The following is a 14,520-nucleotide window of genomic DNA, read 5'->3' as shown; positions in this document are numbered from 1 at the left end:
AATAGCATCTGCCATCGTGATCATAAATATAAATTGAGTTTATTTTTATATATTAAATTTACAACCTATTCATAATAAACGAATTATTATGATATATTAAAAAACTTTTTAAATAGTTAATATAAAAATCTCCGATCATTTTTTAGTAAATATTTTCAACAAATAATTAAGATGAGTACTTGCAATAAGTTTGAACAAATTATTAAATGCATTAATTTATTGTTCGAATATTTAATAAAAATAAAATTATCAATGAAAACTGATTGCAAAATATAACTTAACAAATCATATTATTCGATGTAATTTTTCCTTTTCATATTCTAGTGAATTGTTTCCAGGTATGTCAGAAATGTGAATATAGTATAAATGTACGGTGTCATATTCTATTTATAATATAACATAATTAAAATATGCTTAGATTTTTAATGTATACTATTTTAGGAATAGCAAAACTAGAAAACAGCAATCTACCTTATATAAAATATACTTAGTAGAATATACGTTAGTACCTATATCGCTAGTAGTATTACGAAAAATGTCTTTGAAAGTTAAAGTTATAATTATTTTTTTTTTATAAATTTACGATCTACCTATAGCGACAAATGAAAATAGTCTATACATTGATGTGTTGCAGAATTTTAATACGCATGTTTTTAAATTTATAAGAATGTTATAATTAACCAGCTGATTGTTATGTTTTTTTTTATTAAACTTAAAGTTTACTACAACCATGTAGGATGTATTTAAATTAATTCAAATGACTTATTTTAAGTATTAACTTTTTACTGAATATCATTTTAATTTTATTATAGATATTATATTAATTAATTATAATTATTAAGTTATCTGTAATAGTAGGTTTCATATTGATTTATTAAATTTTAATACCCTTGTTAAGTTTTTTTTTTTTATGCTACTATTGTTAGTTATATGGTTTATAGTGTAATTTATTATACTATTTCGTTTATTTTTCGATCAATTCATTCAAGATAGTGATTTAATTTTATCTATTATTTAGTTATTTGATTTATAAATATAAAAATTTCTTAACTTGCTGCATAATTAGGTCAGTGTCGTTCTAATTATTTATATAGAAATTTCAAAAAAAATTCTTTGACTATTAGCTTTTTTATACCACGCGTCGGTTATTAATGTATAAATATTTTATGTTCAATTTTAATACATTATCATCTAATTGGTAACCTTATCATTTTTATTATGGGCTCTACCATTAAGTATTGAAATAGTGTTTTTGGCTGAAACTTTAACTGTAAATTGTAATATTCAGTTTTTGTAGAAATATGATTTGTTTAGAGGGATTTAAAAAAAAAAGTGGTGTTGATGTGGAACGTTAGATGTGCTCTTTTGGATTTTTAAATTCTCATATTGCTTTGGACATAATATATTTTGTTATAACATTTCGTATACGGGTTCTTTTAAAAATCGTTAGTGCCGTGGCCTCCTAGCGCAGGTAATAATTTCGGTTGTGTATTAATTATGTGGGTATACAAGAGCAGTGTTTGCAACGTACCCACTTTTAATAATGCATTGCACGCAGATAAGCGCAATTAGATTTTAATTTGTACGTGGTGACGTATTTTACCCTCAAAAAGAAAAACCAAACTTAAAATTACGCATTGTCAACCGATGTTGGATTTCGAGAAATACAATGTCGCTGCTCTCCGGACAAATGAAATAAAAATAATTAAATAAAACGTGGTAGATAGGTTTTATTATTTAGGTCTATTAATATCAGATGACATTTTGGGACAACGCAGTCTCTTATAACGCGAATACCTTTTTTGGTTTTGTTCGGTTTACAAAACGTCACGGTGCTTATCAGTAACCATAGAGTTTACCCGGAAAGGGTCGCTCACCGAACATTTAGTGGTTGTGTCTCAATGCATGAGATGGGGGGAGGGGGTCATAGAAGGGGTAGTTTCCGAGAGGCAAAAGCGTTCACAGATTAGCCAGCGGGCAGGTTGTTGGTGTATGATATTCATTACACGCACATATACATACTCGTACTTTATTGTTGTACTTACGGTCTGCGTAGCGTTGGTCAACCTCTCATTGTCCTTCCACCACGTCACGTTAGCCGGCGGCTTGGAGCCCACCGCCTGACACTGCACTTCGTACGTCCGGCCGGAACTAAGCGGCTGCCTGCTACTGAGCACTTGCACATCTAACGGTTTGACTGTGGGACAAATGAAACAAATAGGTTATTACAAAAGAACATTGTCATACTAGTAATACTATTTTTAATAATAATTTATTACAAGTATACTGATGTTAGAAGGAAATTTCCAAAAATATATAATACATTTTTCAAAAATGTTTGACTCAATTTTCATTTTTGATAACGAGGTATCAATACTACTAAGTTCATATTTAAATTATCTCGTTTTGGAAATTTCTGAAAATGTTTCTTATTTTTTTCGAACATTTCTAAAAACAATTCAAAAATTTAACATCACGATACATAATTAATGATATTTTAATTTAACGCAATGCAGGCTATCATTACGATAGTTATATAATATGCCTATTATTATTTATTAAGGCGTTTAACAAAAGTTATTAATTAAACATTTAGACAATATATTGATGACGGTGTATTTGTAGAAAATGTGTTTCGTTTAAGTTCGATTCGGGATTAAATAGTGATTATTTAATATTACGAGAGTAGCGTGATGTAGTGCAATATTAGTTTTGAATTTGTTTTGTTATTATTTGTCTTTGGACCAGCTAGTGATCTCAAAGTTTCATTTAAACGTAATCTATCTATCGATTGGGAATTTAGTCAAATAACCAATATTCAGTAAATAGTAATCCATTGGAGAAATCGTATTATGATTTCATCAGTATATGTATATTATATATTATAAATAAAGTACTTGCCTAAAGGTGTTATCCAAACAAAAAATGAATATATATAGTATATATAAGCAATACAATATAAAATACACAAAATGTGATTGCGGGAGGGAGCAACCAGATAACATAATAGATGATTATGATATTTAAACTCGGAGACATGTACATAAAAATATATAATAAATGCAATACACATGGCTATAAGCTAGGCCTATCAATAGTAAATAATAAAATAAATATCTATATTACCATTTTATATAGAAATGATATATATATATATATATATTTAATCTGTATAGGAAAGTGTAAAACAATAAATTTAATGTGTTATAAAAAAATTGAACATAAGATTCCAAATAAAAAACAATTAATCTTTTAAAATTATTAATATTTAAGTAGTTGGACGTACATTTTTACTAAATATCTTTGTTAGTATAAGTCAAAAACTGAAGTTTTCGATTTATTTTCAATACAACATATTTTTGTTCGTAAATCCAACTTTGATGCAAAACACAATTTCGATTTTCACTGTGCATTATGTAAAACAAAATTACAATGGTTTTGTATGATCTTATTTTTCACTTTGTTTTTTTTTCTGAATCATATACAACCGTTCATTTTTTATTTAAATATTCAAATATTTACCAATTTGATTTTTAAAAGTATTGATCTTTGAATAGAATCTGTATGTAATAAAATTTAAATATAGTTGAATTTAGTATATTAATTTAAGGTAACTGCTCAAAGTTTAAAACCAATATTAATTGTGAAAGCTTTGGTTGGGTTATTAATCATTGATTACTTATTTAAACTCATGGACACACAATATTTAAAACATAAATAGAAGTTTGAAATTTGAAACATATAATTTACATTTTTTAAAGAAAATTAATGGTTAAAATTCGTACTAGTTCCTTTAATCAATAATATTATTATTAAATATATTAGTATAATAACTATAAAAAATATACTATAACTTATCTCAATCATCTCAATCATATGGGTATTATTTTAAACCAAAATTTTAATCATGTATATAAAAATATATAAGCGACTTAAAATTTAACACCTTTATTAATTAAATTTATTTAAGTATTTTTCTGTCAGTAAACATTATATTATTTTAGAAATCACTGATATGTATATAAATAAATAAGAAATAAATATTTAAAATCTATAATATAATACATAAAAAAGTTAAAATGTACATAAAACATTATATTTTTAAACTAAGTAATTAAATAATATTTAAATTTAGCAAGGCTGAGAGAATATTAAATATTTTAGTGATATTCACATGAAACTCTCAAACCTTTGCTTATAATTATAAATGTATGACTTTTCTAATAATGTGATACTAAAATTATAATAATTAATAAACAAGCACTGAAATATTTATAAAAAAAACCAATTATTTATAGGTTAAATGCTATTCAAAAAGTAAATATGAAAAATATTAAATTAATTGGTAGACTATATTTTGAATACATTAATTAAGTTTAAAATTTAGTTAATTATTACCAGAGATTATTTAATTAGTTATTTGATAAATAAAATTAAGGAAATTGTAAATATTAAAAAATACCATATGTGTTAAAATGTATAATTAATAAAATATATTGCAACAGTGCATTAAATGTAAAATGAAAATAATATACCTAAAATCTATATAGGTGGTATTTTAATTATAAATTTAAATTGAATTTGATATAATCGATAGTTGTACAGATAAGTATTAGCTATGAATATTTTATTTATTTCCAGGCTCATAGTTAATGTAGACGTACATAAAATGTTCATTTTATATTATTTTTTAACCTTTTACAATAATAAAATTGTTATCATAGAATCTAGTTTTCTGAAAGTATTTTATCTTTCTATGAAACTATACATGGTAAATAAATATTATAATTCCAAACTAACCTAATTATGAATATTAGAAAATATATTATAAGTTAAGTTAATAAAAATGCTGACTAATTATATAAGCTAAAAAACTAAAATGAATATAACCTTTTGCATAACAACTCGCTAATTTCGATTGAATTGAATTAAATAATTATATTCACTTAATTTTAGATGTCCATAAATATGTATGTTCTTTTATATATATATATATATATAATTTTATTTAAGTTAAATGGAAAAAAAAAAACAATAAACTCATTAATATTTTAATAATACATTATTGTAATTAAATATTAAAAATTATTATGTGCACTTTATACTTATATTTATATTTAAGTTTAAGAAAGTACCAATTTATTAGTATACATATTTCTAAAATTGTTATAAGTATTAAAATAAAGAATACAAAATTTTAAATGATTGGCTTGTAATAATTATTAATTGTACTATGTAATTTACTAATGTAGAATAATAAAATTAAAAAACATTAAAAATTGAATCCCTATTTATTTTTAAACATCATTCTATGAATAGTAGATACTTGATACTGCATGTGTAATGTGCATAATATAATTCTTAAAAAATTTCTTTGTAAATAAATGACCTATTGACATTGACATTATTTTATGGATATTTTGTAATTTCAAAAATGTTATCCTAATACAAAGATAGTAAATTAGTATTAACAATTCAAAATGTGATCTACATAAAAAAAAAAAAAAAATGTAAAATGTATAAATCATTTAAATTATTTATTAGATCAAATATTTTTAATAAAATACGTGGATCGAAAATTATATAAATGAATTTCTGTGATAAATATTTCATTAAAAAAAAATGATACATGCCTATAATATGCATACTCCAAGCTATAATATTTTAACATACTCAATTTTGTACATTATAATGTTAAAACAAAATTCTGTTATGATTATGTCAATTTTAATATTCTATCGAGATTTTTGAAAAAAATTAATACAACTTTTTTACTTTACAGTATGTTTTTTATTATTCTAATGAAAAATGTAATTCACTTTGGAAACTTACAAATATCATAACACATTTTTGCAAATCGAATGTAAAAAATTAATTTTTGATATTTATCGAAAATATATTTTAAAGAATATAAATTTCAATCGAGTTTACTGCGTGTTAGTTTTAAAAACAATTTGATTCAGGAAACATCAAAAAAGAGTTTCAAATTATGAAAAAATTACGTAATGGATTTGGAACAACAGTTATAGAATAATATTTCATCATCAATATTTATTTTAAACGCATTTATTGACACGTTTATGTATATATATATAATATACAAGCGCACCTAATGCACAATGTATGAATTCATGTACCAGATAGATTTCATTTTTTATTAGAACTTGGCTATAAGTGTAATATGTCAAAAATTATTGGCAATCATATGATTTATTTTAACAGTTGGATAATAAATTTGTTTTATTCATATTTTTACTGTAGCTTATTCAAATACACATATATATACATATATATATATATTGGAAATTTAAAGATAATATTTAAAATATTTAAAATAAATAATATCACTATAAACTTAGAATAATTAACTATTATCAATAATTCTCTATTTTGTTGTATAAATCATATTTATATAGTATCATAATAAACAGTAAAAATCTAATTATTATAATTATGTGATTACAATTTTATTATTATTCAAAATACAAATTAACAACTAATAGACGTTTAAAATTTAGTGGCTATAAAATCATATAAAATTACACAATTAAATTAAAAATATTCAAAAACATTGTATGTGTGAACAGTAATGCTGGCATATTATAGACAAATATAGCCATTGACATTAATTTTCATGAGATCAAAAACTCTTAAGAAGTATCTGGCATGGAAGCTGTGTATATTGCTAGAATTATCTGGTACTAATTATTTTTATACTGAACTTAGTATACTACCTATACCTAGTTTAAATCTGATTTTTGACAACGTCAATAATGTGAAAAGCAATTTTCTTCGAAAATGGTGTATTTTTCTTTTCTATTAAAACCTTTTAAGGAATTCCAGGAGAGACTGATATCGAGTTAATTAAAGTTAACGGATCAGACAATGGGGCTTTTAAATTGGAGCTTAAAAAAAAAAAACGGGGGAAAAAAAGTAGTAATCACTGATACGTGGCATTGAAAGTTTGTTTACCGTCAATGGTGAAAAGTTTTTTCCAATTCAATTTTGATCCAAAAACTGTTAAAACTCATGTTTATTGGTTATTCACTTATTTGACGTAAAATAAAATCAACTTTTCAAACATATTAAATAAATATTTTTCCTTAGTTGATAAATAAACATATACATAAAGTAATTAATATATATTTATCTATATTAATAAAGACAATATTTATGTGTATGTGTGTGTATTTGTTTGTATAATTGACCTCTGCTAAGTTTATCACACCCATGCTTCTGAAATTTGATACTTAATAATTAATCTTATACCCAATGAAATATACACCTCACTTCAAACAAATTTTTTAATTCTACATTTTAAAGAGTATTTCATATTTACTACTGATGAAAAATAATTTTATTATTTATTTATTGTTGCCAAAGTTCACAGGAAATAAAATTATTATTATAAATGGATACAATTTTAGACTTTTATTGTACTTGGTCAAAACAATTCAAAAAACTGTGTCAAACATTTTTAAAATTTACAGTGATTAAGAAAGAGTAAATTTACGGGTATTTGATTTATTTGAAAATGACGTGCAGGGCTTGCTAGTATTATAATATATAATAATGAGTTATAAGAATATTATGTACATTTAACTTTCTCTATTTGAATTGATAGTGATGGTCAAGATAATGGATTGGAAAACAATATTTCACCATTTAACAATATGTTACGACCTTTAATTACTACTTTTTCTGTTTTATCGTACGTTTATAATCAAATGGATATGCTTACCTAAAAAATTGATCGATATCATGATTTTGATTGATCATCAACCATGTAACGAAGTAATATCGTATATTTTTATTTTCAACGTGACAAAGTAAGAATGAATTGTGAAGATATTATTTAAACCAACGATTATTTAAAATATCATTGGAATCATCGTCAATCTCGAATGGAATATTATTTTGAAAAAAATCATGTAGTAGGTACGTATGAAGGAACAAATATTTTGCGCACAGACATAAAAAAATACTACTCGTATAAACAATGTAACTATTTCAAAAACAATAGATCGAGTAAAAAGGTAGTATAATAATATATTCAGGGTTTATTTTCATCATTTTAGAATACTTACTAAGAAAAGTAATAGGAATAAACTTGATATACTTATTCATAGAAAAAAAAAATTTAAACAGTCTGCGTCATAAACATAATGAATATTTGAAAGATATTAATAATATTATATTATACTCGGAATTAACTGAAATAATATAAGGAAAACATAAATAAATGCTCAAAGTATAAAAATATGTAAAATAGGTAACATATTACCAAGCACTTACGAGAGTACCTATCGGTTACACACGTCAAGGATACGAAACATTTTTCTACTCTTAAAGTGGAGCTTATTACGTACTTCTAAAAATATAAGTCGAAATATTATTTGCACCATTTGTTTCACTATTATGGCAGTGATGGTCGTGAGGTACTTTTCTCCGCACGGCGAGAGAACGACAGTTAAAAAATCAAGCGTTAACACACTTTTTTCGATAACCTTATACCTGGTAAATGGCGCCTGTTCACATGCACAATTATTATAATACAATTAACAAAATATATAAATTATACACCGTTAAGTATGTTTTGTATATATATGCATATATATATATATATAATATGATATATTGAATATAATTATGTATAACCTATAGGAATAGCCCGATATTGAAATTATGATGAACCATTGACGTGTAAAGAACGTAACGAACGACTTGAAGCGTATATACATATTATTATACAGTTATGTTTCAGCAGGTACCCTGTTCGGGTAATGGATTGGAAAAATGATGGCACGCCAATCCGGAAGCAAGCCGGTGGTCAGGGCCAATGGATTTCTTTGAGCCAGTACTGGCATACGAGTATATATATTTATACATAATATGTGTATATATATATATATGAAATTTCTCTTTTCTCTCCGATTCCTCTTCCCGTACGACCGTATTGCCTGTGGTCCTACCAACTTTTATTATTTTTATTTTCTTCACCCTCGTTCATTTTTTTCCCTCTTTCTTTTTGTCCGTACTTTTTGTACCGTGAAAGCGTTAACCATTCCGTAGATTTGATCGCGAACCGACCATAGTAGTAGTCGATGGAGATACGGTGGAAAAGTCACGGTCAAGCGAGTTTCCATTCCGATGTATTCCCATTCTACACATAACTGCAGTACTCGCCCACCTATCAACGAATATTTTTTTATTCTCTTACCATTACGCGTCATCTCTAGCGTACGTCGAGCAAGTTATAGGAAAAGGACGTATATTTTTATGTTTTTTCACCCTCCATCCGTCACAACACGGCCGTCGACAACAATAGCACCTGACAAGCCGACCCGAAGATAATTTTGATTTATCATATATCAATCGTATTTATCGTTGTATTGGCGATTTATGTTTTTGAAACACACTCACAATTTATGGTTTGCCGGCGTTTTATACGTCGTCAATCACAATGGCAAGATGATCAAATTTTCAACCAGGTGTTACCGACCTTTTTCACATGTATCTATGATTTTCTTTGATGAGTTTTTAAATAACTATACCTTTATCCTATTTTAAAGCATTATTTCTTCAGTAAAAAGGTCTATAGAATTATTCCGTGGCTAATACATCGTTCAATATAGTTTGCTATTCTTTTGTATCGTATCAAAAAAGAAAATTCCGATACCTACACCTTAAAGTTTTTTTTTTTTTTAATTAAGTTTTAATTAGAAATAAAAGACAAAATTAAAAAAAGAACATTTAATATTTATTAACTTGTGTGTACTTATTATATTCCTTGTGGTTATACTTTACCAATAAATGTAGTTTATAACATGTTAAAACTTAAAATAAACCTAACAAAGTCAAAACTTTACATTAACTTTCAATATAAGTAAGGTTGCATAAATAATATGGTGAAATGAATATATACCATACAATATATGTATATGTATGATAAAATTAAGTGTATATTTTCAATGGAAAAATATGCTTTAAATATATTGTATGATTTTTAATATCATAGTATTTTTTATTCGATCAGAATGTAGATGATTGCCATGAACAAAAAACCGGGGAAGTGTCTACGCTGTATAGAAGGTATTGATTAAGCCTTGTAATGAGTAGGTAGCTGTAATAAATATGTTAAATTTGAGTTCAATGAAAAATTATCAAATATAAAAAAGCGATTTTGAATGGAGACGAATAATTTAATATCATATTATTTATTTATATGCAAGTACTTAATCTATTTTTAAAATAGTAATACTGTAAATCTAAATAAAAGTATATTGGTATACTTTTTCAAGGTTTTTTGACTAAGCCTAAATATTTTTACCACCATTTAAAAAAAAAAAATACTAAATTAATTTAAAAATGAAAATTTTAAATATCTATAACTATTATCAATTATTACATTTTTTTTTTTTTTGGAAAATTGTATTTTAGGTATACCTATACAAAATAATAATTTAATTAATAAGAGAATGTTTAAAGTTTCTAGTATTTTTTTGAATTATAATCAAATAAAAAACATTATATTACATTATTATGTTTAATTATCTAATGTAGTCAAATTTATTTCAATTCCTCATCATAATTCTTAATAAATGTATAAAGCATTATGAATAACTTTTATTTTTAATTTTCAATAAAAATAAAATGTATAAAGAATCTTTTAATACATTTTCAAACATTCTGCATACAATTAAAAATTGTATGAATTTAATTAAAAGACGATTCGTAAATATTTCTAATTTTAACGAATTTAAAAAATATATATATTATCTTTTTGAGCATCTATAAAAAAATGTGATATACAGGATTTTCAATGGATTTTGATTGATTTATTATTAAATTCTATGTTAAATTTTCAAGAATTTTTAGTCAAAAACGATAATTTTTTTGTACATAAATTTAAAAAAAATTAAAGTTTAAAATTCAAAATTTCTGTAAATAATACAAAAAAAGATTAATATATATAATTTACATCAATTTCTATGTCGTTTTGTGTCTTATATATTTCAGATAATTTTCATAAATTATTTTATTGTATCTATTTATTGTTTTATTACTATTATTATCTTATATTGTTTCATTGTATAATGATTTAAACCATACACATAATACACGGTATTGTTTATAACGTAAATTTAACATTTTTATATTTCAAGTCATTCGTTGAAAGCTTAATATTAATTGTTTTTGTATTGTTCATAAAATCAAAAGAGTTATCAACATTTACATTAAAATTAGATATGATTTGACCTATGTAATGGTGAGATAACTATATTCTATATTACATTATTTTTATTAAAATCTCAGTTATTACAATTTATTATCATAGCTATGTAGGTTTAAATATATTTTAATAATAAATAGAATGCTTCATAAGTATACAAAATGTCACACCATCTTATATTTAAAAAGCATGTAGAAAGTATTTTTATGAGGCGCATTGTTTTTATATAAAAATATAAATATAAATTCCTAATGAAACTTTTTTGAGTAAAATTTTTTTTCAATATTCAATATAGCTTAATTTCCATAATAATTGTAAGAAAAAAAAAACTGCAAAACTATATTAATGCAATCCTGTTTTTGATTATGTTTTGTTAAACATCTAAATTATAACTATAGATACCTACTTGAAATAGTTATGATCAGCAATAATTAATGTTAAGCGTCTTATAGATATAATACACATAAAATAATCATAGAATAAAAATTTTAATCCTTTTTTGACTTTTTATTGAAGTTGTCAATTATTTTTCTTTTCATTTATTTTATATCAATAAAACTGTTTTTTACGGTCTATAAATTGAACAATATTTCTCACGAGTTTTTTTTTTACAATACTTAAAAAAATATAAAAATTTGTGGATGCAAGTTAATTTGATATTTTTTCTCTTTTCACTACAATCATTTGTTTAAAATATTAAATTCTTAACATTTTACATAATTATAAAGTATATATACCATATATAATGTAGTATCAATAAATTTTAAAATAAACACGTAATATATTTAATATAAATAATATATCACATTACTCGATTAATTATAATTCTTCTGTTAAATATGTTTTGGTGGTTTCGACAATACTAAAGTATTGTAACGTTAGTGCCGATGTATAAGACTTTCATGGCTAGCCCACACTAAAATTTCCAAACTGTTTGGTGATTATTTAGCATATAAGTAGCATTTACACGTTATCGTTTCCTAGTCATTAAAAATAAATTTGTGGAGAAAAAAAACCACTCAAAACTGTAACTACCGAAAAAGAGTTGAATCACATGTGTTTTGATGAAGGCGGCGACAACGGCTTGATGGTGACGTGTTTTCTAAATCTTCTCACCACGGAATCGGAACAAACGATTCCTAGTCCGTGCCATCACCAGTCTTGTTGTCCACTTGTTTGTCGCAGCCTTTCTGTTTTTTTGAAAATAGTTTATCTGACTGTGACTTCCTGACATGACGCGACGTTCTCTTCCAAAATGACTGCCGTTCCCGTTTTTCCGTGGTCATTAGTACCGGACTTTTCCTATCTACGACAGTCGCCAACATCAGCAAAAACCATGGTTTGTCTGTGGTTTGTTCTTTAGTCGCACGCGAACCGTCATGTTTTTTCGCGTCACTCATAGTAATATTCACGGTCGTCTTCGCGTTGTCGATTGTTACCGGCGTCGTAGTTTCCGATTGAACGATCATAACCGACGTGGTATTCATCAATTGGTCGGTTGTCTCGGTCTTCTGTTTTGGTAACGGCGGGGTAACGGACTCGTTATCATGAAAAAAATGTTGCCAATAACTCTGATCAATCATTGCCGATTTAGCAACTTCCGGGCACTTAGTATGCGTGTTCGTGGACGACGTTAACAAATATTTTGATATTTTCGAAGCAAGATCGAAAGCTGATATTTCCGTGAACTTCTGCACGTCCTGGCATGTGACAGCATCTGCAGTTTTGGTGGTAATCCCGTTGTATGTGTGTAAAAAATTTTCCACGTGAGTCGTATATATCTTGTTTGATGCGTCCGCCAAACCAGCTACAGGACGGCATGGAGATTCCTTGTAATCTCGTTGCAGTCGAGCATCAGTTAATGACGGTATAGGATATCCTCCAGATTGCTGTATTCCGGTAAAAAGAACGGACACGACGACAATTGTTGAGATCATTTTCAAGAGTATTTTGAGAAACTATAATGAGGTATCATGATGTTAATATCAATATATTGTAAGGATGAACCATCAGAAAAAAATTATAGACAATTTTATGGAAAAATTAGAATTTAACATGTCTAGCGACATCTTCCAGTATCAGTAGTGTACACACGTCACTGATGTTTAATAACTAGTGTCGTGTGAGGTCTATCAATAATAATGTTTTTTGTTTTAGTTTAAAAAATTTAAATTATAAATAGTTGTAATCATATCATAAAAAAATACTAATAAATATCAATAATACTACTTCTAATAATATTAATAATAAATTTACATATAAATGTGAAATTCTTTAAAACAATCGAGACAAAATCCAAGGCAACTTTTACATTTTTGAAAAATAATTCATAAAACATAATTTTCTGTACGCCTTCTAAAATACACAATTTACACCAATCTCAGTTAGTTTATTTTTTAAATTGGTAGTTTTCATTGGTAGTTTCCATGGGTTTTAATGGGTATTTTATAAGCCAGTGTAACTGGATAAAATAAAATAAATTTATTGTTTCATTTATATATGTGTGTATATATATATATATATATATATTTGTGTGTGTATTTATTTATATATAATATATGTATGAGTATAAAAGAAAATAGAAAGTTTTAATAGATATCTGCATTATACATATTTCTAATTCATGAAATGTATGGCATATATAAATAAATAAATACATTTTTGACTCCATTTAACTAATTGAAATTTAGAAGTTAATTTTTTTATAAAATAAATATAAAGTTTTTTAAGAATCGTTAGAAATGTGTTAAATAGTTTTCTTTGTGGATGTTCAATGTTTGAAATCAATTGTTTTAGATACGTATTATGACTATTAATTAAATTATTTTTATTCAGAACAGTGTATTCAAGTATTACAAAGAATACATTTTGATTTAGTCTATAGAAACATAATGCTGATCAAATATTCATAAAAATATAAATTTAAAACAATTGCATTAAAAAATTTACTAGGTGATGTAAAAAAAAAAATAAAAATAATAGCAATTATGTATTATACTTTTCTTTGAAATGTCGCTAGCAATGTGATATAGATCAGAAATAAAATAATGGTATGGCCTCGAGGAAATCGAAAAGTCGAGTACCAACTATATATAAATTACGTTTCAATTTAACTGGAATACAAGTATTTTATTTTTATATTTTTTATAACAACAATTGGTTGTAAAGATATTTTTCCTCAAATTTTGTCTATACTTTTAGAGTTAAAATAATATTCCAGTAATTATTTTTTTCTTTAATATAATTTTATTTTTAAGAGTTATTATAGATGGTAAAAAATAATTAAT

At 24.9% G+C, this 14,520-nt stretch overlaps 1 protein-coding gene across 1 annotated transcript in view; it reads right to left on the bottom strand.

Annotated features, from left to right (window-relative positions):
• Positions 1–14,520, bottom strand: part of LOC112591371 (hemicentin-1-like) — a 184,078-nt gene that overhangs the window by 21,685 nt on the left and 147,873 nt on the right. Inside the window, 1 exon segment of the mRNA XM_025335178.1 lies at positions 2,046–2,197. Within this exon segment, the coding sequence (XP_025190963.1) occupies positions 2,046–2,197 (152 nt within the window).

The sequence above is a fragment of the Melanaphis sacchari genome, unplaced genomic scaffold (genome assembly GCF_002803265.2).
Source record: "Melanaphis sacchari strain LSU unplaced genomic scaffold, SCAv2.0 Contig132_pilon_pilon, whole genome shotgun sequence".
NCBI classification, from domain to species: Eukaryota; Metazoa; Arthropoda; class Insecta; order Hemiptera; family Aphididae; genus Melanaphis; species Melanaphis sacchari.
This window is presented reverse-complemented; position numbering and strand designations above follow the sequence as displayed.